We start from the raw sequence: 27,071 nt of genomic DNA, 5'->3' as shown, positions 1-27,071 counted from the left end.
TTGTGTCTTCATAAATCATATAAACAGGCACACATACACACTTGGGTTTCCATGTTTTATGGCGACTTTCCATATACATAGTGATTTTTATACTGTACAAACTGTATATTCTATATCCTAACCCTGCCCCACCCCTAAACCTACCAATCACTGAAAACTTTCTGCAATGTTATATTAAACATGTAAAAATGTTATAATGGGTAGTTTTAGGGGTAGGGTTAGTGTAGGGGGATAGAATATATAGTTTGTAGAGTAAAAACCAGCCTGGAATTTCCTCATAATGAGTGCACCAATGTGTGTGTGTGTGTGTGTGTGTGTGTGTGTGTGTGGTTAACTCAGATCAGATCACACTCTCTAAAATTATCACATCATGTGAAAATGAGTATTTGTGGATTTTGTTCAAGCCTGAGGTTGGAGTGTGACCCAATAAAGTGTCTAGATGAAGTTTCTTGTGTCTAGGTAGCGACTGTATGTTTTAGGCCTGCATGTTGTCCTGCCTTCACCACCTCACTGAACATTTGTCTTTAATTAACTTAAAATATCTTCTTTGCATTATTTAGCCCTCTTCCTCACACAGACACAGACACACACACATGCACACACACCATGAGGTGTGAAGTGCTTGCATAGGATTTAAATATAGCGCTGTGTTTTTACATCTGTGGCTACATGTATTTTTACTGTGATTATTTTAAGTGTCTACTCGCATTCTCGGGATGGCTTAAAAAGGATTTTCCCTGATTGAGATTTGGCTCATCAAGCGGAGGTGCCGGGGTCATGCGGTTGTGCTGGCTCCCGCTCTGGGTTTAAAAAGACCCGGTTCCCCTTTAGGCAGCAGCTGCTAATCTGCACTTTGGAGCTGAAGAGCACATGTTTTTGAGAGGCAGTTTAGCATACGAAGCCAAAGACTACTCTGTTAGGTCGAGATAGGGAATGAAATGGGAAACTCCAACTCAAAATCAGCCTTGGGGAGGTTTTGATCCAAAATGGGTGGAGCTGTAAATTGATATGTAAGAAGGCCTTTCAGCCGCAGGTCAAATCCAAAGCAATTGCTGAAATCAACAGGTCTTTTAAGTTGATGTCTCTCATTCTGAAAAAAGGTGAAATGCCTATTTTCTGATTGATAGCCTATCTTCACACTTAAGTTCCAGTTCTATGTTTATGTCTTTACAAAGTTCATAAGACTTCATTGGATCATGCAGAAAGTCTCTGCATTGCATAAATGTATGTTTGTGTGTCAAAGTCATTTGTTGCCTATATAGTCACCAACAGACCTTTGGTCAGGACACTGGGGGCAGCTTTGCTTTAATAAAGTTGTTTTGTTACCACTGCAATGATATGGCTAGTCAATACATCAAATGTGTTTCCACCTGAACACATACTATCCCAGTACTGGAGAATGTTTAACTAGGAGACCCAGCCAAGGGTCACTTACAGCATGATTGTTAACTTTGATTTAGTAAAACTATTTCAACTCTTGGATATTTATTGTTTTTCCTATCCTGGCCATTTCTAATGTATTTCTGAAAAGTATGTGTGTGAAAAGTAGTGTGTGTGTGTGTGTGTGTGTGTGTGTGTGTGTGTGTGTGTGTGTGTGTGTGTGTGTGTGTGTGTGTGTGTGTGTGTGTGTGTGTGTGTGTGTGTGTGTGTGTGTGTGTGTGTGTGTGTGTGTGTGTGTGTGTGTGTGTGTGTGTGTGTGTGTGTGTGTGTGTGTGTGTGTGTGTGTGTGTGTGTGTGTGTGTGTGTGTGTGTGTGTGTGTGTGTGTGTGTGTGTGTGTGTGGTCCTGGTAAACTCTATATGTTGTGGGGACCAAATGTCGCCACAAAGATAATAATACAAGTAATTTTTGACCTTGTGGGGACATTTTTTTGTCCCCATGAGGAAAACAGCTTAAATCATACAACATATTTTTTTGAAAATGTAAAAATGCAGAACGTTTTCTGGGATGGGTAGGTTTATGAGATAAAATATAAAGTTTGTATTTCAAAAGTCCCCATAAAACATGTAAAGCCAACATGTGTTTGTGTGTGTGGTCCTGGTAAACTCTAAGTCATGAGGACAAAATATCCCCGCAAAGATGGCAAAAACCGAAATCCTTGTCCTTGTGAAAACATTATAAATCATAATAAATTCTGTCTTTTGAAAATCTAAAGATGCTAAATGTTTTCTGTGATGGGTTTAGGGGTTGATGTAAGGGGATAGAATATACAGTATAAAATCAGGTTACACTTTATTTGAAGGTGTCATTGTTACAGTGTAACTATATATTTAAGTACTGAGTAATATTAATTAACTACATGTACTTACTATAGGGTTAGGGTTTGGTTTAGGATTAGTTGCATGCAATCATGCATTATTTACTGTTATTACTATGGTAAGTACATGTAACGTAACAAGGACACAGTAAAATAAAGTGTTACCTAAAATCATTATGTATAAGTCCCCATAAAACATGTATGTTTGTGTGTAACTTTTAGTGGTGTTTTTATCTGTTTCATTTGGTTTTTGTCATTGTCTCATTTGGTTTTGGTCTGTCTTTTTTGTTTTACTTTTTGTTTTTGCTATCTGCACAATTGTATTGAGTGAGTTTATGGTTGTGGTCCAATCCTCTCCACAGTTTTGAGAATTGGTTGTGTGACTCTTACATAACGGTAGATTAAATCAGAAGGATCCCTCACAGTATAAACTTCATATTACACAACTCTGAGGCATCCGCAAACACACACATAATCTAAACCTGAACCTTTACATGCTGCTTGTGTATGTGTACTGTCTGTCACCTTCACAAACACACTCCTCTTCCTGCTTCTGCAACACACTTCTAGACCACCTCCAGTGTTCCCAGTGCAGCTAGGGGAGGTTGTGCTGCTCAGACGGGAATGGCTGATGACAGACGTGATCTTATCACAATTGGGAGATGGGGGTGTCTGTGCCTTCATCTAAAACTTTATTGCCGTGGCAATAAAACTTCTTGAATTTTGTCTAAAACAGCATGGGCTCATCTGCTATACAAGACAGGAAAAATCAATGGCTAATGCGAAATGGTTCCATATCATCTATTTTTGTGCACCAAATGATTTTATGTTTAGCACCAGGTTGTACTTCAGTGATGGGACAGGCATGCAGTATAATTATTGGGCCTCAGGCAGAGGACTAAGCTCAAGAGAATGCATCCCATTTATGGTGGTAAGGGATTAGGCCTGAATTTATAGTAGGACTTGATGAAATTATCATAAATATTACTGTTCTGGCCTCTACTCTTTATTGACATGCAGCAGAGCAGCTGTTGAAGCAAATAAAATACACAGCTATTCTGAGGTTATAGTGGTACTGCCGCATTTAGATCTGGGTTAGCAAGCATAACGGTCACACCACATACTCTAACAAACTCCAGAAATCCCTGTTATTGTTTTTAAAACATTTACATGATTTTAGAATGAGTAGCAAAGTCATATACAGTGGCAAGAAAAAGAATGTGAACCATTTGCCGAATGTGAAAATGTGAATCATTTTAACTAAATAAAAGAGATCATACAAAATGTTTTACATATAGTCCACAAGATAAAATTGATTTCACGAGACAAAATCACCATTGATTCTCAATATTGTGTGTCGTTCCTTGGATGATCCACGGCTGTTTTTTTGTGTGTTTTTTTTAAGGTTGTTCATGAGTCCCTTGTTTGTCTTGAGCAGATAAAGTGCCCAATGTTCTTCAGAAAAATCCTCCAGGTCCTGGACATTCTTCATTTTTCCAGCATCTTTTGCATATTTGAACCCTCTCCAGCAGCGACTGTATGATTTTGAGATCCATCTTTTCACACTGAGGACAATTGAGGGACTCAAACACAACTACTAAAATATGTTCAAACATTCACTGATGCTCCAGAAGGAACCATATTTCTGTAGAACACAAAATAAGATATTCTGAAGAATTTGTTGACCAAACAACACTAAACCCCTTTGACTTCCATTGACCAAAAAACAAACACCTTGGGGCCTATTTTACATAGCAGTTTTCATTTTCACGTCCAGCGCCACGTTGTTTAAATAGCAAATGCACTCTCGCCCGTCTGTTCACCCCATGAACACGAGGTGTTCGCTGGTCTGAACACGAGGTATATTCAGGCGCCATGGTGCGAGCGCAACTGGCTTTTAAAGGGAATGGGAGATGAGACTGTGATTGGTTTATTGCAAATTATGCCCAAAAGACACCCATATGACTCATTAAGAGATGAGAAAATCCTTTTAGACCATGCGCCTGGCTTGCCGACCATTTTTTCCATCGTTAAACTAGCAGAAGTGAATTTGGACATGCGCCATGTACTTCAGACCATGCGCTCAGATCGTTAAAATAGGGCCCTAAGAGTGAATAGTCTCTTTAAACAAGAAGATATTTTATTACTGACATGTAAAATGAGCAACCATTGTTTTGTTTTTATGTGATGTTTAGGGATTGGTTTGTCTGAAATAGACTATACCACAGTAAGGCTGGCATGATTTTTAAAAAATCTTGCTGTGGCAGTCTTCACCAATGGATGCAATATGCATCAGCCATCAGATAACACACTGTCTGCTGTCCATGGGTCATGCTGTCTGAGGCTGAGAATACCTGTCATTTGTCTCTTTGGTACTGTGTTTGTGGGTAAAAGCATGAAATTACAACCCCTCTTCACCCTAAAAGGTGACAATAACTGACAGATCTGAAGCTTCCTCCCTCCATCTATTTTTTTCACTGTCTTTTATGCTTTTACTGGAACCACAGATGTTTGATTACACAACCACAAGTGTTTGGGGTCATCTCACCAAAAGAGACCGTAGAAGTTCAATAGCGTACTTATCACCGCCAGAAGGTAAAGATCAGTAAGACAGGGAGCAGAGCTCAGTCTTTCAAAAGTTATGGTCTGTATGCATTTTTTAAAGAAGCTCATCTGATCAGTCATGCTACCCTTTTCTTCTCTCTGTTGTTTTTTATTGTACTTCGTTCTGCCCTGCAGACTCATTATGACTGTAAAATCACTGTTTGAAAAGGTGCCTAGCTCTTTACTAACGCAAGAGCAACAGGCTCACACTGAGCAGCCACTCTGCTGGTCATCCGTCACAAATTAAACTATTGACCGTCGGCTTTGGCACCACACAAAGCCCCCCCTGGCAACATCCTCCCCCTGCGGAGTGCTTTGAACGAGGGGAAGCAAACCTTTGTCCTGCTATTGTTCCCTGTCCCTCGGGCTAATTAACTTCATATCAACAAGACTTTTCGAGGATGTAAAAAATTAAGTGAGTGACAAAGAGGCATGCAAAAGAAGGGATGTTAGGAAAGTGTTTAAGAAACTGAGACCCTGTTTGGACCTGGTTTTAAAGGGCTTTAAAGGGTTTACAAACAACACTACCATTCAAAAATATATACTTTTTATTCACTTCTGTTTGTCTGAACTTTCTATTCATCAAAGAATCCTGAAAATTCAGCTTTGAATTTTAAAATTTAAGAGAAAACCGTTATAAAGTTTAAGCTGTGATAATATTTTGCTGTATTTCGCGATATTGTTGTTTTAGTGTGTTTTTATATATAAAAAATGCAGCCTCAATGACATGAGCCTCATAAGAGTCTTCTTTCAAAATATTGCAATTAACCCCGACCTTTTTAATGGTTTTGCATGTTGTTATATGTTCCATGATGCGATCAGTTGTGATCAGATCCAGATTTTATTATTAGCTTTAAACAAGACCAAGGGAGCATGTAAAACCACTGGAAATAAACAAAGATGGATGTTGATGGAATAAAGAGATGGATGTGTGCAAATGACGGCAGAGGAAATGGGTACGAGGATGGAATATGAGCGAGGAGAGATAACAGTTAGCACACAGGGAAAAAGAGCAAAGGATGATGGGATGAATAGCTAAAGGCTAATAGGTGCAATGACATTAAAATCAGGGAAAATTTACCCCGGTCTTTTCCCATATGGTGACGTAGAGGTGGAACTTACACATCTCAAAATAGCTCAGTTGTGAGCTGGCTTTGTTAGCATATTCAAACAGTGTGCCAAATTCGAACACACTTTGCATAAGCTGTTAGCCATCCAACTCGTGGTTGCATGCATGCTATTTTTAGATTTCAAACACTCTGTGAATATATTAAAACATCAGAACAGGGAAAGAGAAAAGATACCCCTCGTATATTATGTGTGATTTCATGAAAAGCAGAGATTCATTAATAATAGCCTCTGAATTTCTCTGTGTAGCTCCATCAATGTTTTATCAACCTTTCCAGAGGGTGCATGGTTTATGTAATCGGGTTTACGATGTACTGTATGTAATGTTAACCGCAGACTTGTCAGTCACTGTGCCCGAATCTTCAGAGCCAGCTTCATCCCAAACATTATTGTGGGCGATTACTGTCCTGAGGGCTTAAATGCTTTTCTGGTGTATCTGTTCCAAATGATCAGGGACAAAATGTCTTTTTGTGCCATATAACAGCACAGGTGGAATATAGCTGGAGCAAAATCAAGCTTTCATCTGAATAAGAAGCACAGTACTGTGGCCACACAGAGGATAATTAAAGCTTTATGTAATCTGTGATGTATTGATGAGGCCGGCCATCATTGTGTTATTGTTTCTGCCAAAGTCAGATGAGCTTTTCCAAAAGGTGGGAGTTTTCCAGAACAGCTGTTGGGACTAATTTAATAAATTGTTGATACACCTCCAAAAAACGTAATCTGTAGTTGGATAATTTTGTTAAATCTGAAGCTTTGATTACATGCATCTGAAATGTCTCCAAAATCTCCTTATATACAATTTCTTGACTAAATAACCTGATTATAACTACACCGAGTACCCGTCCTTCGTTCCTGACTCTCTGTGGTCATTAAAAATCTCAGGATGTCCTTTGAAAAAGAGTAGGGGTGTAACCCCGTCATCCTGGCCAAATTTGTCCCTCTATCCGCCACCACGGCTTCCTAATCATCCCCATATATGCTGATTGGCTGATCACTCTGTCTCTTCTCCACCAATAAGCTGGTGTGTAGTGGCTGTTCTGCCACAATATGGTGTTTCTCCCTTCCATTTGTAAAGTGTTTTGAGTGCAGAAAAAATGATTATTACATACATCACTTACTATGTTAGTGTGTTACAGAATGCTTATTAAGAGCAAAGTCCATAAAAGAAAACTAAAAGAAAAAAGTGTTAATAATAAGCGCACTGTTCCATCTTGTATTAAAGGGTTAGTTCACCCAAAAATGAAAATAATGTCATTTATTACTCATCCTCATGCCGTTCACAGCCATCGGATTTCAACAAAAATATCTTAATTTTTGTTCAGAAGATGAACGGAGGTCTTACGGGTGTGGAACGGCATGAGGGTGAGTAATAAATTACATTATTTTCATTTTTGGGTGAACTTACCCTTTAACTGTGTTGCACATGATCTGCGTTTTTTAAATGCATTAAATTGACAGTAAAGACATATATAATGTTTTAAACGATTTTTTTATTTCAAATAAATGGTGTTCTTTTGAGCTTCCTGAATCCTGAAAAATACATATATCGCGATTTCCACAAAAAAATTAAGTGGCACAATTGTTTTAAACATTGATAATAATAAGAAATGTGTATTGAGCATCAAATCAGAATGATATCTAAAGGATCATGTGACACTCAAGACAAGGGTGCTATATTTACTGTTTTTAAAAAAATCTAACTGAATTTTTTTAATCAAATGCATGCAGTTTGGTGAGGAAAAGAGCCTTCTTTGAAAAAATATTCATTTATTTTTGATTGATTGATTGATTGATTGATTGGTTGGTTGGTTGGTTGATTGATTGATTGAAAAAATCTGGAATAATTTATTGATTCCTCATTTTCCAAGTAGGAGTTGTACTTGCATGACTACAAATAACTGTTTAATGGCCACAGTCACATGACTTGCCTTAATTGAACTATTGTTAACTACTTTTTACACTACAGTTTACACTATGAATGCAATGTTGTCACATGCTTATTTGATTTCATTCAATTGTGGTTTGAGTCATCTGATCCTAAAACATTTTGGACCCCATTTACACCAGTATTTAATGCTGACACTGGATCACCCAGAACAGGTGTAAATGTAGTCCACGAGCCTATTTTACTGTGTAAACGAGGGTCTGCAGTCTCACAATGTCTCGTTTCCTTGTGGCATCAGCGGCGATAATGAGCCGCAGCTCTGAGACTCTCACCTGCTGAGAGGATAATCTTGTTGGTTCCCTCAAGTAAACATCCGCCATACGCCGCTGTCCCACTCAAACACACCTCTTCACACGTCCCTGTTCCTGACAGCTGTCATTCACTCAGCGCTCTGTCTACCTCAGATCGCAGTGGAATGCGGAGCTGAGCTTTCAGAGGTTTGTTTACAGTGGCTCTAAGCTGCCTGACTCTCACAGGTTCCAGCGTTATCTCCACACTGTGTGTTTTCACAGAGGTCTGCCGATGCACTGTGCCAACAGTTGCATAACCCAAAGGCATTTTCTGCGCAAATGCAGTAGCAAGGCCTGTGTTTCCTCTGGCTGTAAGAGCATAACTGATGTGCACTGGAACTGAAACGTTAAATAATTTCCAGACGTGATTGTTGTCAGGCAGATCAGAGGGATTGAGGTGTTTTGGAAAAGGTTTGGCACGCAAAAGGAATAGATGAACAAGAAGAGCACAGACATTAAAAGGCTCTTAGGCAGAGTGGCTTCACCATGGAGGTGCTGAGGTGTTTATTTAAATGTCTGAATGTTTAATAGAGAGGATAGCAGGGCACATGGCACAGGCTCACTGTACAGGGTGAGATGGAAGGGCGTAAATAAAGGTTATGTAAGTTTTAAAAGGCAGGAGAGGTACTTTTCTAGGAAATACTTATATAGTCTAATGAATAGTTTAATGGTATGCCATGTCAGGACTTAACAATAAGGATGACCCAACCCGATCTCACAGCAAAACATGACTATTTTACAAGATGGCGATTTTGAATGAAGTTCGTACAATATTATTTTATGATAACATGATTTTTAGAAGAAAAAAATAAGCATGAATGAACTATCCCTTTAAGGATTTTAAGAGATAGTTCATCCAAAAAGGAAAATTCCGTCATCATTTACTCACCCTCATAAAATGTTTTCATACTAAGTAAATGGGGCCCATCAACTGTTTGGTTACCCATATTCTTCAAAATATCTTCTTTTGTGTTCAACAGAAGAAAGAAACTCATACAGGTTTGGAACAACTTGAGGGTGAGTAAAATTATACAATTTTCATTTTTGGGTAAACTATCCCTTTAATCCCAACCCTAAACCTGCAGTCACTATAGCCTAAGCAATGCGAAAACGTACACTCAATCGTCCAAATTCCTACAAATTAGCCACTTAAATGTACATTTTTTCTTAAATGTTAAAGGAGCTGTATGTAGGACTGTGGCCAAAACTGGTACTGCAATCACTTTCAAATTACTGTAGAGCGGTGTATCCCCTCTCCCCCTCCCCCTGACTCGAGGTTGCCAGCTAGGCTGCAGGATCCAGCAGGAAGGTAGGCTGCTACACGGAGCTTTCAATGGCAAGTGACGAGTCGTACACAGTAAGTTTTTTTTCTTTCTGTTAATTATGTTTATGCTTCAAGAGCGATGTTTTGTGAAGTAATTATGAATCGCAAAAATTTACTAATGGCGATTAGCCAAATATAATCGTAAATATGACACTCGTATGTGACAGTACATTCCCACATGAAAAAATACTATAGTAACATTACAGCAAAGCTAAATAACATTAGCAATGGTCATACAGGTCAACTTGCAGCATGTTTTGTCCACTATATATGCGAAGAACGAATGAGGAATCATTTTTACTGAGGTAACGTGAGGTAGGCGTGCTAATGTTGTTTTCCTCAGCGTCCCAGCATAATGACAGAGAAACGGGCTCTGATAATGCATTACTAATGTTAGCAATGACGACTCGCCGTTTTTATTCCTTAACGTTACCTTTTCAATTCAATGACCCACCTCCTCCATCTGCGCTAACCTAACGTTACTTTGCACGAACATGCATATCTTTGTTCGACTGTCATGAATATTTGAAATGTCCATTTACATTAAGTACAAGTTAGCCAAACATAGATGAACCTTACCTGTCCAGGAGAAAATTAGCAACGTTGGCATCAGCCGTCTCTATCTTTCAAAGGCATCTCAAATCCTTGTTTTATTTCGGACACTGTCACAACGTTTTTCTGATTCATAACGAGGTCGTTTAGGTTTCGTAGAGTTAGACATTGTTTATCCAAAAAGTTTGTAGCTGCAGCTGTGGTAACTAGAGCAGAGCTGGCAACCCAAATGCAGAAACACTACTGACTTCGTGATTGGTAGATAGGTGGAGGGTGGCGCTTCAGGCCAAAACGCCAACATGTCAACATCAACATCAGTTGAGGGCTGCAACTTCACTTTTAAAATGACAATATCTTGGCCGGACAACCGTTGTCAATGAACGGTCAATAATATTTGAAATTAACATGATTTCTTAATGTCTAGTGACATATCAGGGCCATTTTATGATTAATTGAAATACATTTCTTACATACAGTTCCTTTAAGAATGAGATTGTGTTGGGTTGCCCATGCTGCATTGTCACTACATTTTATATGTGTTAATATCATATGTGTTTTCGAAATTTAAACATTTGTTGTTGGGTATTTTTATGATAAGTAGAATATTGTTGTTGCAGATTATTCTGATTGTCAAAATATCAAAAATAGATTATATACTGATATACTGATAAACATCAGTAAGTTTGTAATATTTAATATATAATAATTTCGTCATGAAGTTGCATTATTGTAATCAATATTATTCAACCCCCATTGCAAATCAGGTTAACTGGCAAAATGTACAGATTTTCATCTGTTTGCAATGAACAAATTAAACAAAAGTCATTTAAATTGCTCAACAACAAATGTTTCAAGTGGTTTCCCCAAATTTAACTTTTAATGACTTCTGAAAGTCAAAATTTTGCCAATAAACCATTTTTAACCAATTCAACCAATAAACAAAATTTTATTAATAAATAAAATAAAATAAAATAAAATAAAATAAAATAAAATAAAATAAAATAAAATAAAATAAAATAAAATAAAATAAAATAAAATAAAATAAAATAAAATAAAATAAAATAAAATAAAATAAAATAAAATAAAATAAAATAAAATAAAATAAAATAAAATAAAATAAAATAATAAATAAATAAAATAAAATAAAATAAAATAAAATAAAATAAAATAAAATAAAATAAATAAAATAAAATAAAATAAAATAAAATAAAATAAAATAAAATAAAATAAAATAAAACAAAACAAAACAAAACAAAACAAAACAAAACAAAATAAATAAAATAAAATAAAATAAAATAAAATAAAATAAAATACAATAAATTAAATTAAATTAAATAATAAAATAAAATAAAATAAAATAAAATAAAATAAAATAAAATAAAATAAAATAAAATAAAATAAAATAAAATAAAATAAATAAAATAAATAAAATAAATAAAATAAAATAAAATAAAATAAAATAAAATAAAATAAAATAAAATAAAATAAAATAAAATAAAATAAAATAAAAATAAATAAATAAATAAATAAATAAATAAATAAATAAATAAATAAATAAATAAATAAATAAATAAATAAATAAATAAATAAATAAATAAATAAATAAATAAATTAAATAAAACAAAAAAATAAAATAAAATAAAATAAAATAAAATAAAATAAAATAAAATAAAATAAAATAAAATAAAACAAAATAAAATAAATAAAATAAAATAAAATAAAATAAAATAAAATAAAATAAAATAAATAAAATAAAATAAAATAAAATAAAATAAAATAAAATAAAATAAAATAAAATAAAATAAAATAAAATAAAATAAAATAAAATAAAATAATAAAATAAAATACTGTTGTGTTTGGACCAGTATTGTTGAGCTCTGCATATGGTCTTTAATTGTTATTTGATTAATCAAATATATCCTATAATAATGGGAACTCCTATTTGAAATTCAACATTGTTACAGCTGAGTTCAAATACAAACTGATTTTGCAGCCAAATTGCAATTGTAAAGGTTTGATTGATGAACTACTCTACACTAAATTCTTCCACCCATTTTCTTCGCCTTTCTGTTTGACTTAACGTCTTATCTGAACTGCCCCTGTTCAGCCCTCTCAAGACCATGACAGGAAGCCCTGGCCATCCACACCCTCTGTGTTAACAAAGGCTCCCTAGACAAAACACAACAGTTGAGTTCCTGTGTCCACTGCTACTGCCCTGTCATCCTCTCCCACCCTCCTAAAGCCTCCAGCCAGAGGGACCATCCAGAGATGAGAATTATACTTTATACAAACAACCGAATACTATTTATATTTATGTTTTACACGAGAGGCTTCTGTCTGGAGCCACACCACATCTAAATTTATAACTTTACTTCCATATTTTGTCATTTTATTCTCAACTATATACAGATTTTGGCTAAGACATAATGACGAACAATATGAAAAGACTGTATTGTTATCATTTTAGTGTTTATAGTTTGTTTTATTTGGATATATTTGGATGTTATTTGGATATTTCACTGATAATGTTTCATTTTGTATTAGTCGCAGAAGTTACCAAGTATGCAAACAACAAGGACGATTACACCAATGAATTGCACCACAATGGGGTTTTTTTTCACTTCAAAGCATGTTATTTAATGTGATTATAGTTTTCTTTTTGCCTACATTTATTATTATGTGGTTCAGATAACAGCACTTTACTAGATACACCATCATCTCCTGATTAATTAATGATGGCATTTGTCAAGAATCACAGTTCGTGATAGCTCATTTGAAGGACAGTAAAAGAACACCTTCAAACTGAATACTTACACAATTCTACTGAGGTTTTGTTTTAAGTGCAGCCCGGCTTTGAACTGTCAGACATACTGAGGGATACTCACTTACACACGTATTCTACATTTCTCTCCTTCTCTGTTCTTTCTCTCTCTCTGTCTCTCCCTCGCCTCCTCTCGTGCTAACAGATATGTATGCTGAATTTTAACTCATGCTGCTGTTACTTCCCTATTATGTTTTTTATTCATTTTCATTTTCATTTAATAATTTCATTATTTTCTTTTTTTGTTTTCTTTTTGGCAAAGTTAAGCCCTTTTGCCAAATGTTCTTGAATCTGTAGAGGAGGGGCACATGGGGGTGAAAATGAAGGGAGTTAGAAACATGATGCAACTCTTGGTCTATTATATAAGAATCAATGAAATCAGCATAAGTATAAAAAGTTGTTTGATATGAGCTCAAATCTTGGTTTAAACTGTTTAAACAAAGTCTTACGAAATATCCTTATCGTGAAAACATCCTTTAAATACCCTTACCGGAAGGTACACCCATGATCACTAGGCCATGAAATTGTCCCACCAGTTGCATAAGCCAAAATGAGGCCCAGTTAATAAGATGCGTTTTGGTCGATCAGATCTCAAGTGACTTAAAGGGTTAGTTCACCCAAAAATGAAAATTAGCCCATGATTTACTCACCCTCAAGTCATCCTAGGTGTATATGACATTCTTCTTTCAGACGAATAAAATCTGCCTTTATTAACCTTTATTAACTGCTCCGTGTGAGCAGTTATATGATTGAAAGACGCACTTTTATGGACCTCATAAATGAGACAACAATTCACTGCCACCATAATGCTTGGATTAGCCAAGACTTTTTTAATATAACTCCGATTTTATTCATCTGAAAGAATGACTTGAGGGTGAGTAAATCATGGGCTAATTTTCATTTTTGGGTGAACTAACCCTTTAATGAGTAAACACTATGGGAAGTCCGCTATCCCAAGACTGTAACCATGTCTTGAACATGGGGGGGGGGGGGTATTTTTTTACTTAAAGAAATTCAGTAATAAGAGGGATTTATGGTAATAAAGAAATAAGAATGGTAAAAGAAGTTGCTGGTCTAATTATAGTCCATATATTTGTGAAGTAATCCATTTAAAGTCTTTGCAAATAATATTTTATTTAAAAAATATGCACACATATTGGAATTCACACTTGTCTTCAGTGGACATCAAGCCCCGCTTTCTTTGATCTGATTGGCCATCATTTTGACATTGACAAGCGTTGTTAGACCGCTGAGGCAGACCAGCCTAAAAATGTTACTTTTTAAAACAGTCTGTCAACAAACAGACTAGTACGTAATGGAGAACAACATTAAGAAATATCATATATTGGGCTTATCAATTTGGCCATTTCCAATTATTGGGGGTGACTTGTCCCCTTCAGTGCCTATGGTGGTTACGGCCCTGCGCTATCCAGACAGGATTTAGGCCTATACTTTGTCGGCTGAAGACCCAAGTTTGGTTTGAAGACAAGAACATACCAAGCTGTTTTCTCACCATTTCGGATTTCTAACACGCACACTCACAGCGTTTGGCACGGTGTCGCTGCTATCAGAACAGAAATGAAAGTTGCTGCTCTACGTATGTTTTTCAAACGTCTCTGGGCGCATTCATATATAAATTGTGCAAGCCTATTTTGTCCGTTAGATCGAAAGATATGGGGATAAAAAAACATACATTTACCCGCCCATAGACCCTTCCTTTGAAGAAATTAGGACAGAAGTAGTTGAAAGTGGACAAAAGAGACGGATTAAAACACCAGGTGTAAATGGGTATGTCTCCCTCGTCAACTTGTGATCTAATTGACCAAAACGCATCTTAATACCAGGTGTAAACAGATCCTGAGAGTCATTGAAACACTTTTTTGAATACCAATCCTAAAACACAGAAGAGGGATGTGTAAAGAGAGGTGTTCTCACTATGATCATTTCTGATGGTTTTGATACTAAAATAATTAGTCTAATTCTAATATTTCAACCCCATCATTTGGATTTTGCAGTTTATGAAAGCACCATAGCACTATATTTTCCAAGTGACTACCTCCCATATTGCTCAGTACAATCAACCTCAAGGCATGATTACTTTTGAACATCAATAAAAGTCAATTATCTAGTAACAAGTTCACTGGAGAATTAATACATTCAGTAAAACTCTGTCGTCATAGCTTGGCGTGTGCGTTGAGAGGAGGGCGGCAGCCGTTGTGCTTCTCAGGAAAGGCAGGGAGTGGTGCATGGAGCACTTATCTCGTTCTGCTTTCCCCTCTCACCCAGGCCTATCGTCCTCCACCCGCCCATTCACACCACACTCACCCCTGCGTTTAGACATTCACACCTCGCCCACATCACAGATAAATGGACTGACTTCAAACATATGTTAATCAGAATTTAAGCACTAAGAAATGAGATGGCCAACCATTAAAAGGCCTAAACATTAACTCTGCCAGGTATCTCTGCCATCTAAAAACAGGATCACAAATGAAAGTGTGATTATAGTGCTGTTTGAAGGACCTCTTTGATTCTGCAATTACCATCCATTTCAGCTGATGTCCAAGACATTTTGTGATCTAATTACTCAACCCACATTAGGAGGAATTAAATGCTGATCTGTAGGACCTGCCAATCAACTGCATTAAAAAAAGTTTTTTGTGCTGGTTGGTTATGGCTTGAACATAATACATCCAATTTCATCTGATCAAGAAACTTAAAAAAAAAACACCTCATATACATGCACATCACATCTTTGAAATTTATATTGCATTAATTTATAACGCATTTTCAAAGTTCAGTTACAGCCCGAAATGGTACATTTAGGAGAAACAGTGCACCAATATTTAACTTTATAGATATGTCTCATGACACACTGATCAAGTAAGTTATATACACTGTTGTTCAAAAGTTTGAGGTTAAAATGATATTTGAAAGTTTAATAAATAATATGTATACTCAAGGCACCTGCATTTAATTGATCAAAAATACAGCAAAACAGTAATATTATTAAATATTATTATAATTTGAATTTATAATGATTCTTCGATGAATAGAAAGCTGAAAAGAACCGAATTGATTTGAAATAGAAATATTTTGTAACATTGTCTTTACTGTCACTTTTGATCAATCAAATGCATCCTTAATTGCTGAATAAAAGTACATATACAGTTGCAAGAAAAAGTATGTGAACCACTTGCAGAATCTGTGAAAATAAAATTTTGAATTTTTTTTTATAACAATACATTTTAAACAACATAAGAAGAATAATAATTAACAAAGAATAATTTTAACAACATAAGAGGGATCATACAAAATGCGTTATTTTTTATTAAGTACTGTCCTGAATAAGATATTTTACATAAAAAAATTTTTACATATAGTCCACAAGACTATATAGCGGAATTTATTAAAATGACCCCGTTCAAAAGTTTATGAACTATTGATTCTCAGTGCTGTGTGTCGTTCCCTAGATGGATAACTGAATAATTTGCAGAACCTGGAGGATTTTTCTGAAGAACATTGGGCAGTTTAACTGCTCAGGACAAACAAGGGACTCGTGAACAACCATCACAAAACAAAACAAAACCGTGGATCATCCAGGGAACGACACACAGTAAGAATTTACTTAATTTACTTTAATTTATTGCAGTCACAAAATGGGGAATTTTGTCCTCATTTTGCCCGCTCTCAATTTTGCATTCGACATGTGGTCTTGCTTTCAAGTTATTTCAAACAGAGGCATCATGCCCATTTAAACCAATTGGGGGTAACTCCTCATGTATTATCACCAGTCATATATGTAGAGGAAATGTATGAGCTTGCTCATTAGAAACATTTAGCTCCACTGCAAGTCATGGGGACACCAAATTACAGTAAACATCTGCTGTACATAAAAAGGTTAGTGTTCCAGATTCTACATTCCCAAATGGCCTTAATGATGGTCTAGAGTACTGTTGATGACCGTGAGCTACAGTTTTACAAGTGTAAGCGGCTCATTTATGACAAGGAGCAGTGCAGGACGCTCGCTGTAGGGAGTGTACGATGCCATGTCCTGAGTCAGCGTGTTCTGGGGTGGAGCAAACAGGAAGCCTGCTCTGATTTCTGATCTCTTTTACCAACACTGGACCTTCAATCCCACGTCACTTACATCACGGGATCAGAAGGAAAGGGGCCTGAACTGAGTCACAGCAGCATACAGGAAGGGTCAGGAGCGATAGGAAAGTATGGGAACTGCTAACCTCAGTATGATTCTGATAAACTGGGCTTTTTTTCCTTGAACAGCCATGAGAACGGCACACAAGCTTAACCTCTGCCCTGCTTAAATTATGTTTTAGATGAACAGACCATGGGCCACTGGGCATAATGCTGCCCACACACACACAAACATGACCAGCATTAGCAATACAAGTGCTGTACTTTCATGCAAAGACAAAAGACACGACACACCAGTTCATTAAAATTCCTCAGCTCATCTGCATGACTTGTGAAGCAGGGGTTGTCAGGTATAATTCTCAAGTGCTGTTTTCAAACAAATCAAAGCAGACAGTCAGACAGCCAGATCACACCACTCTCCAAAGCCTTGAGAGTCTTGATGTTGTTGCCCTCCAAAAATATAACACAGCCCTGCATCTTGAAAAACTGTATTACATATTATTACCTAATTTGATGATGCTAGGTTCAAAAATATCAATAAAAACTTCCCATTACATCTACAGCTTTTTTCCCACAAAATAAGAATGATTTTTCAAATTATATATGTATCAGCTTTTTTTCCCCTCAAAATAACAAAAGCAGTCAAATGTTTTAATGACGGAAATAAGTATTCAAAATGTTTTAATTAGCTTATAAACTTAGAAAGGAGTGGGGAAATGTTCAAATACTCAATGAAAAAGGACTTTAAACACACTTTTTAAAAAATAAATAAGCCTTTTTTTTATATAAAATCTGTAATTTGCTGTCGCTGTTTGGATGCCTAGTAAAACACCAATAGATGTTTCAGAAAACATCTGGGTCATGTTTGCATTTTCTTCTGTTACTGGCCATAATTATATCCTTGAAATCAGGACTAGGCACAAAATAATGTGAAAATCAGCTGAGAATTGAACAAAAGTTCTAATCTTGCTCAGAGGAAGATAGGAATCATGTCTTTGTGGCAGTTTTCTGGTGATTTTTCACCTTACAAATGGCTGTCTAAAGCAAAAATGCTATGAAATTCACCTCATATTTTGTGTGATGTGTCAGAGCAAACCAGGCACAAACTGAATCAGCACCCTAAAATTATATTTTCAGATGCTAAATTGTGAATTCTCATTTTCTGTCTCCCTATACGAGCACCAAAACATAGGGTTTTCCACTGAGCATGATGCTGTGGCTTCTGTGGAGGATACGTTTGCATGTTTCATGATTTGAGACCCAATTAGAAGCCAATCCCACCTCTATTATCTCTGAAGCCAGTATCACATGATCTGCGTCTGTCATCCAGCTGCCATCAGAATTCTGAACAGACCAGCGTCCAGCGAAGGATTCCTGTTTGAACTGGTCAGCTGGTGTACAGGCCTCTCTCCCTGCGTTAAAGCCTCATTGTTCTCAGGGAAAGTGTTCTTGTGCTAGAACTGGCTGTGCCAGATCCTCTCCAAACATAACATGCGACTCTGTGGGGCTCCGGGCAAAACCAACTGTGTTGAAATACTCGGTTACATATCGCAGTTTGTAAAAGAACAAATTCTATTTGTGAAGTCTTATTTACTTAATGCTTATTTATGTGTGAACTCTCAGTCGGTTTGGCTTGTTATACAATAACCATTTCATAACAAACAATAAAATTCCCCAAATGTTCTTAGAAATGTATTATTTGTATCCATGTTGGTTTCATAATTTTGTTTTAACTAGTCTAATGTCATGTGGCATATGCATCTAGTAAAAATAATATTTTCCTTATACCATTATTTTTTTTTTCTTCATTATAAGATCAGATTGTATCATCCTGACTTTAGGTGACAAAAAAACTATTCAGAAATAAAATGTATTGTATGAATTACATTAATTTAAAATGTAAAATTAAATAATTGTAAAGAAAAAAAATAAGCATTGTCATTACCCATGACTGAAAAAGATTTAAAAAAAACTTTTTAAAAAATCAACCAAAATGCACATCAAATTTCATCTTTTACAATCAGTATGAAGATGTAATTGCACTCATGCAGCAGCACCCAACATTTATATAGGTGTTCAACAACAGACTGAGTGCAAAGTACATCATATCTGGAACTTTTGCATGTTCCAATGACTCTATAAAGGAACAACCTCCAGTGACTCATATGTAAAGTGTGTCAAACGCTTATCAGACTAAAAATGCAATCGGAAACGTTGTCAGGTCATAAACTTACATAATTAGCATAAGTTCATCATGCAACAGGTAATAAAGATGACTCAAAACATGATCATATGTGTAGTTGTGGATTTATTCAAAGTGTACAAAATTCTGACACATAAATATGAACATCCCCCAACACACAAGCACTGAGCGACAAACTTACACATTTCAATGTGGAACAGTGGATAGTTAAAAAAGAAAAACGCTTCATTCGAAGCAATACAGAACTTCTTTTTTGTAACATGATAAACTCTTTACAAAAAAAAATCAGACGCTGCAAATTCATAGATTAGAAAAGGGAATTGCTAAAGTGCATTTAAACATCTCTTGTCATTTAGGGAATCGCACAATGTGGGTACAGCTAGAAATGTCACAAGTAGTCCCCAAGCTTGGGTGAAGCTCTACTGCACCAACATGTTAAGAAGGATAGTACACCTTTAACCTCTAACAAATCTTGACAATTACCACATTTGCATGTTGAACTACTTTAGTGGTTGACGAAATACCCTTCTCAGTGATTCGATCGGATTTAAACATTTGTGCATCCCCAAACAAGTGATCCATAAAGCTTATTCTGGTTCCCCTGACCACTGAGACGACAAACACTCAGAGAAAATGATGGGTGGCCATTCTGGATAAAAACCAATGGGTGGGGGGAACACATCACCTGAATGTATACATTGGATTTTTCATTGTCCATGGCAGCTTTGGTAACCAATCCATCCATTTCGAGACATTACATGAATGCTAGGATACATGTAACACTTCAGACGTAAAGACAAAAGGCCAACTTTTGGCAATCGATCTTTGTCATTTACAAGTTCATGTCCAGTGTTGTCCTTCATGAGAACTCGATGTACCACAAACCCCTTGACATTGCTTAACACTGTGTAAAAGTTCCAAGTGATCTGCTACAATCCAACACCCAAAGTGGTAATCAATATTGTCCTCTTGCATCACTGAACTGTGTTTATCCAGCACCATCTGACTGATAAAACTCAGCCCACCGAAAAACAATAATTCCAGGAGCGCAGGGCCACAAAGGCCCATGGCATGTCACCAGCGGAGCCATCACAGAGGCCTACCACGACATCCAGCTCACATTCCCATCACCCAACAGTCATCTTTTCCTCTTCTGCTGCCTCATCATCTTTCTCCGCTTGATGATCATGGAGTGGAGACGTTCCAGGCCTTCCTGTAGACCTTCTCCGATGATGGCACAGGCCGGTTGGAGGTGCCAGGGTGTGTGAGAGCCGAGCTCGTTCAGCGCCAACATCTGCTCGACCTCGCAAAGGGGCAACGCACTACGCAGGTCCTGCTTGTTGGCCACCACCAACACGGGCACCCCCAGGTTCTCCTGTAGCCGTGTGATCTTATGCAGCTCTGTTTTGGCCTCCTCCATGCGTTCGGCGTCTACCGAGTCCACTACGAACACCAGGCCGTCAGCACACCGCGTATAGGAGCGCCAAAGAGGCCGGAGCTTTTCCTGACCGCCAACATCCCAGAAATGAAAGGTCGCAGTCCGGGCTTTCCCATCGAGAGGCACCTTGATCTTCTCCGCGTTGAAGCCCTTGGTAGGAACGGTGTTCACGAACTCATTAAAGCGTAGCCGGTACAGTACCGTGGTTTTACCAGCACAGTCCAAGCCGAGAATAACAATGTGCAGAGCCTGAAAGGACGGCAGGCAGGGAAAAATGGCATGGGGCTCTGATAATCCATTCCCCATCTTGTTCTGCCACTCTGACGAGGATGAAAGCGAACGCGGAGACTCAGGAGACCAGGTGTCGCTGCTGCTCCCGCTTCACCAAATATTCACAAGGCTTCTCTCGTTCCCCTGAGAAGCTGCTGCTATAACCTGAAACCAAATGAAAAAGGAGATGATGCAATGAGGCCAGCAGTGAAGCACCATGACACACAGTTTTACAGCTCTCCTTTACTTGGCTGTTCATTTTAAGTAAGCATGCTTTTCTCTTTGTCATTCCAAAAGGCACACAGATTCAAACTAGCTGGATGTCATTCAGTGCCTTTTTTGATGTTGAATGAGGGATGAAACAGCAGGAAGCCCATTTGCACATGTAGCGCCACAGGGGCACCAGAATTACGCATCGGTAAAAATCCTAGTGCGCAAAGGCTCCTGCTCATCTATTCAAGTCATTTTATTGTTCAACAGTTGCAAATAGAGAAAAACGCACTGGCTGGCCTATGTAAGCGTGGAAAACACGAGTCTGTCGCAGATCTCTATGGCCATCTGTAGAAGCGATTTAGGAGGGGCACATCTCCATAAATAAAGACACGAATTTTGTTCATTATGTTCTCCCAACAAGTGATTCAACATGAGAACCATCATTATTTTGTGCGGTAAAAATGTTTACCGCGCCCCATAAGGCTTCAGCTTCGTTGCCAAAATAATAAGTTACTCTTAAATTATATTATTGCACAGACTAATGTTATATTTCTATCATTTAAGCTTTGTAAGCACCCGCGAATGGAAATAAAATCTCGCTCGGTACCCACCTTGTTTAGTGCGATCTTTGCTTTACGCGTGAGCTCAGTAGATGACAGTGTTTGCGATTATTTCCAAAATATTGTTGCCATTCAGATCAGCTGAGCCGACAAGTGCATCCACTCCCTGTAACAGCGCCTGTTTCACTGACTCCACACAGCGAGGAGCATTCCACTTCACTCTAGCAGGGTTGGCTCCGCCCACTGTGTGGAACAACGCGCTGATTGGTTCAATTCAGTGCGCGCGTGGTATTTTCCTTAGAGTTTGATTGGTGAAAAGTCAAGCCTGTCGTCTTTTTGAACACACACATCCTCACCACCTGTTCACGTCGCTCAAGGCGTTTAAAGTTTGAGAAACGCGTTTACAGGTGAGCGTTACCAGGTTATGAGTATTTTAATACTTTAGCTGGAAAACAAAAGTTTGTGTGTGCATTTTTGTTTCAGTGTATCTTTGCTCATATCCACCCGAATTTGGTCCCTTGTATTGTAATACGTTTCGTTAAAGGGATAGTTCACCAAAAAATTAACATCACTTACTCATCCTCAAGTTGTTCCAAACTTGTATGAGATTCTTTCTCCTGTTGAACACACACTAAAATATATTTTAAAGAATGTTGGTAATCAAACAGTTGACGATAGCCATTGACTTCCATAGTTTTTACCCTACTATGGAAGTCAATGGCTACTGTCAAATGTCTGGTTACCAAAATTCTTTAAAATATATTTTTGTGTGTTCAACAGATGAAAGAAACTCATACATGGAGATGAGTGTGAGTAGCCTAAATTATGACAATTTTTATTTTTGGGTGAAATAATGTATTCCTTTAAAAGAGTGTGGGGATGATCTGAATCATACTAAATTCAGTCCGTTTGGTAGCGCTTGCAAAAGAACCGTCTATTCATTGAGTTCGATTATAACCGATTAATAAACACAGAAAAAAATATTGAGACATGATTGGTGACTTTTTGCAGGGGAAACTGTTGTCAGGTAGGATAAGGACCCAGTAAGAGAGTCGCCCCTGAACTGTAACCTTTAAAAGAGTGAAGAAAGGTTACGTCAACAACACGCATGAAAATGTAGTGGAAGCAAAAGAGAATAAACAAATGAGACGGTCCTGTCAAAGAAAGGAGGCGTATCAAAGAGTTAGAACAATTAGCAGTGCTATCAATGCACAATTGCCCCGTGATGGACGTGCTGTCACGTACACCACACATCTATTCATACACCGGAGATCTAACAACTGAATACCCTAGACTGACTTGATTGCCCCTCCTCAAACAATCGTTCGTCTGAGCTTCTTAATAAACTAGTTAATTCAGTACAGGTTAATTAGTCTGTCACATAAAGACAACATGACAACCATATTCGCATGTCCAGTGAAATATGCTTATTCAACAAAGTTCAACAATTGTAGCCTACAAAATACGTTACAAAAACAACACATGAAAACTATGTTTTAGGGGTTATTTTCTTACTATTAACTTGTTTGGGGTAGGCCTAAAAATTAGGTAGCTTGTTTGAGAATTTAAAAATATTTTTAGTCCACTAGTCAAATAAATCAGTTCTATAGTTTTAGCAGCACTCAATGTAGGCTACGTTTAGTTTGGCTGAAGTGATTTTGTGCGTAAACATTTGTTTCACTTGTGCGCCATCTTGTGGTTTTGGGAGGAAATACAGCATGGGCTGTTACATTAATGCTTTTCATTAGGCCTATATATGGATTCATAAGCAAGCACATATTCTACTAATTGGATATCCTATGAAATCAACTGTTTGCCATACAGATTTTACAGATGCGTTTTATTCATGGACATAACTATAACTGATGGGAAACGACAGAGTCAAAATAACAAAGGAACATAATGAATTTTTTTTGATAAATCAAGTATAAAAAATATTTTGAATTAGTTTTTTTTTTGTTTTTGACTTTTATTATTCTTGTAAATGTAACAGTACTTTTTGGGGGGCTACTAAAAACCCACCAGTCACAAATGTGACTACAGGCATGTATTTTGATTATGATTTATATGCAATCGTTTGTGTGCAGGTTTGGCTATTCTTGTGAGGTCCAAATTATTTTCACTATTCAATATTTTATACAGTGAAGCCTGTTGAGCATCAACTACTGAGCCAGACCTCGCTAGATAAAAATGCTCATAACTATAGACCCTTTTCACAGACTGTGATGACGCGTTTTAACGGTCATCAATATTGTAAATCCTGCAACGTTTTTTGTATTTTCATTTTTTTTTAAATATATGTACATTTATAACACCAATACTTTTTATTTTATTACTTTTGCATCAAATGGGATCTATGGGAGTGATGGTAAAAATGTACATATTTCTCTCTTTTCACTGCCGTTATCAATCTCACTCTATTTTTCCCTCTTTTTAAAAGTTGTGAAATCACTACTGTGGCGTTTTTCTTTTGCTATGTGAGCAAATAGGCACACACAAAAAAATATTTAATGTATTCTCTCATTCACAGCCATAATATTTAACCCAACTATGACGACTTCCTCTCTGAGAAACCCGGAAATGTGAAAAGGGTCTATTCCAGAAGATGTTAGTCTTTAAAGGTCCCATGGCATGAAATTTTCATTTTATGAGGTTTTTCAACATTAATATGAGTTCCCCTAGCCTGAATATTGTCCCAAAGTGGATAGAAATGTTGATCGGTGTAAACCCGAGTTCTGGCTGTCTTTCTCTGCCTTTGAGAAAATGACAGGCCAGACGAAGCAGGAACGGTTTCCTCCCTGTCCTCCGCCCAGAGAATCTGGCACGCCCATGCAAACGCTTGAGAGATCATTCCTTGTGAACGAGTGAACTCTGGCAGTTTCTCAGTGTTTGGATGTACAAATGAAAACAGAAGTCTTTTTTCAGTTCCTTCTGATCTGTGATCAGTAATTTCTGATGTGTAGCTAATTATTTATTATTCGTGCACACACTGCGGCTTCTCTCTCTCCAGACAGAACGGTGTTTTCGTGTTTTCTATCTTGTGAGTCAGTGTTTTTGTACGTCCTCGTCGCGTCTATCGGTTCTAAAATGTGCATACAGTCATGAGTTTCTGCTCAACATCGGCCTCACACACGCCGAAGCTCGGGCTGCACTGGCCGTTGGCCTTCAACATCCCCGACCCCCAGTAACGTTACTGCATCTGGCCCACAGCGGAGGCACCAAACGCGGCGTGAGATTAAGCAGAAGGGGGGTAAGCGTGAGCATATTCGGGCTAGCCAGCCTAGCCCCACAATAAACTGGATTACATTCGATTACTGCTGTTGTGTCTTTGTTTGCGCTGTGTACTCAACGCGTGTCACTGACGCTTTTATTTTATTTTAAAAATAATGCTATTATCAACACTTACTTTTAACTCGTTCATCTCGACAGCTGTAATGGTACTTTGCATGTGTTACAAAGTTGGTAATAATGATGAAGACGGACTCGGTGTGACTGGGACTCGTGTTTATTCAGAACTCTCAGATACAAACACAATAAACTCGCGCTGACTGACAGCGCTCTCACAACTCAGTAGTTACTATAAATAACTTTGTTAGCAATCGCTGATCTCCGTCTCTGGTACGTTAGTGATGTTTGGTTCGTGAACGATCTTTCTTTTGAACCGGTTCTTTTTAGTGAACCGAATCAGTTCACTAAATCGGACTGAATCGTTCTAAACGGTTCGCGTCTCCAGTCAGCGCTGATCCATAATTTACTAAAGTTACTAACTTTCTGACATGAGTGACAGTCCCTCCGACTAGAAATAGACTAATAACCTGAAGTATATGCTGTAACTACAACAGTTCAGACATGCTGAGAACTGATGTGAAGTGAACTCAGGTCCATCCGTCTCTCTGGCAGCAGCTTGTGCCTGCTCGTGCCTCGTAGACCTCGTTAAACCACGCCCCCTCCGCTCATTTAAAATACAAAGATGTCAGCCAATCACAACAGTGGGCGTTTTTACTGAAGTCTCACAGTAGACACGCCTCTTGAAGCAGGGCATTCAGCCACAGGGCAAACAGCAATATTGAAAAAATGCCTTTTATTTCTAAATTATGACATTTTATGATGTAAAAGTCATACTAACAATATAAGTACACCTCAGGAAACATTATAAAATAATAGAAAAATGCCATGCCATGGGACCTTTAAAGGTGCTCTGTGTAAATGTTAGCGTATATCTAGTGGTGAGGTTGTGAATTGCAACCGGCCACTGCTCACCCCTCCCTTTCGAAGGACATAGAGAAGCTACGGTGGCCGACACAGGACAAAAATGTGGTTGTCTGAGACAGCAGAGAGTAGCTATAGCGCTCTATAAATCAGTTTGTCAGTTTAGGGCTACTGTTGAAACATGTCAGTGCAAAATGATGACTTCAGTGTAAGGGGACCCGCGGTGTATGTAGATAGAAATGGCTCATTCTAAGGTAAATAAAGCATAATGGTTCTTTAAGTAAGGTCTGTCTGAAATAGTTATGTATACTATATTGCATTTCTATTAGAGACTCATAAATACTACACACTGCACCTTTAAATCGAATGGTGGGGTTTAGTTTTAGGGATAGGGGTTGGATAAGGGCATAGAAAAATTGATTACCCTAATATAAATATAGTGTAAGTCTATTAGCTGTTCTTGCTAACATAGTGAAACAATATGACCCCCCCCCCCCCCCCCGTCTTTAATGATTCTTATCAGAAGTGTATCGTACATTTTACCAAACCATTTGGCTGCCCATGCACAATGTGTCATCATCATTACAAGCCCCCACATATTTCACTGTTCATTGTTCCAATGCTTATTGAGTAAGTAATATTAAAGATGTCTGTCAGCCTGCCCAGACTGGTTTAAAAAAAATAATTTCACAGCTTTGTATCTAAGATCATGTACTTACAACTTGTATGTACCAAATAAAGTGATTATTTATAATAAAGATAGTTCATTGGGTGTGATGATCTTTAACCATCACCTTTTTAAAAAAAAATGCATTTCTTTAACTGTAATAAGTGTGTTTATATGGCATGTATCATATTACTACAATGATGTTTGTGGAAGTACTTTGGAGTACCATGGAAATAAGGGTGTTTTTCAACGTACCATGGTATTATCTTCTTATACCATGAGTTGGCCATAGTACTTCCGTAGTATTTTTGCACTTATTGGTGGTGGTCAGCAAAACTGCTACAACACGTCTAGAATGTTTTTCTTCAAGTATTACTTCTGTTGTAATATATCTCTTGTCTCTAGGGGACGCTTGTGTGCTTCACTGACAAAG

At 37.3% G+C, this 27,071-nt stretch overlaps 2 protein-coding genes across 2 annotated transcripts in view; both read right to left on the bottom strand.

The window, feature by feature from the left end:
• The window catches only part of bzw2 (basic leucine zipper and W2 domains 2), a 440,416-nt gene that overhangs the window by 231,777 nt on the left and 181,568 nt on the right, over positions 1 to 27,071 (bottom strand). The gene's annotated exons all lie outside the window — the stretch shown is intronic.
• On the bottom strand, positions 18,885 to 22,009 carry arl4ab (ADP-ribosylation factor-like 4ab). The gene is made up of 2 exons (XM_079829790.1): positions 21,814 to 22,009; positions 18,885 to 21,154 (listed from the first exon to the last, which is right to left on the bottom strand). The coding sequence occupies exon 2, from the start codon at positions 21,023 to 21,025 to the stop codon at positions 20,420 to 20,422; it is 606 nt and encodes a 201-aa protein (XP_079685916.1). The 5' UTR covers positions 21,026 to 21,154; positions 21,814 to 22,009; the 3' UTR covers positions 18,885 to 20,419.

This window comes from Gobio gobio (genome assembly GCF_949357685.1).
Source record: "Gobio gobio genome assembly, chromosome: 11".
NCBI lineage: Eukaryota > Metazoa > Chordata > Actinopteri > Cypriniformes > Gobionidae > Gobio > Gobio gobio.
This window is presented reverse-complemented; position numbering and strand designations above follow the sequence as displayed.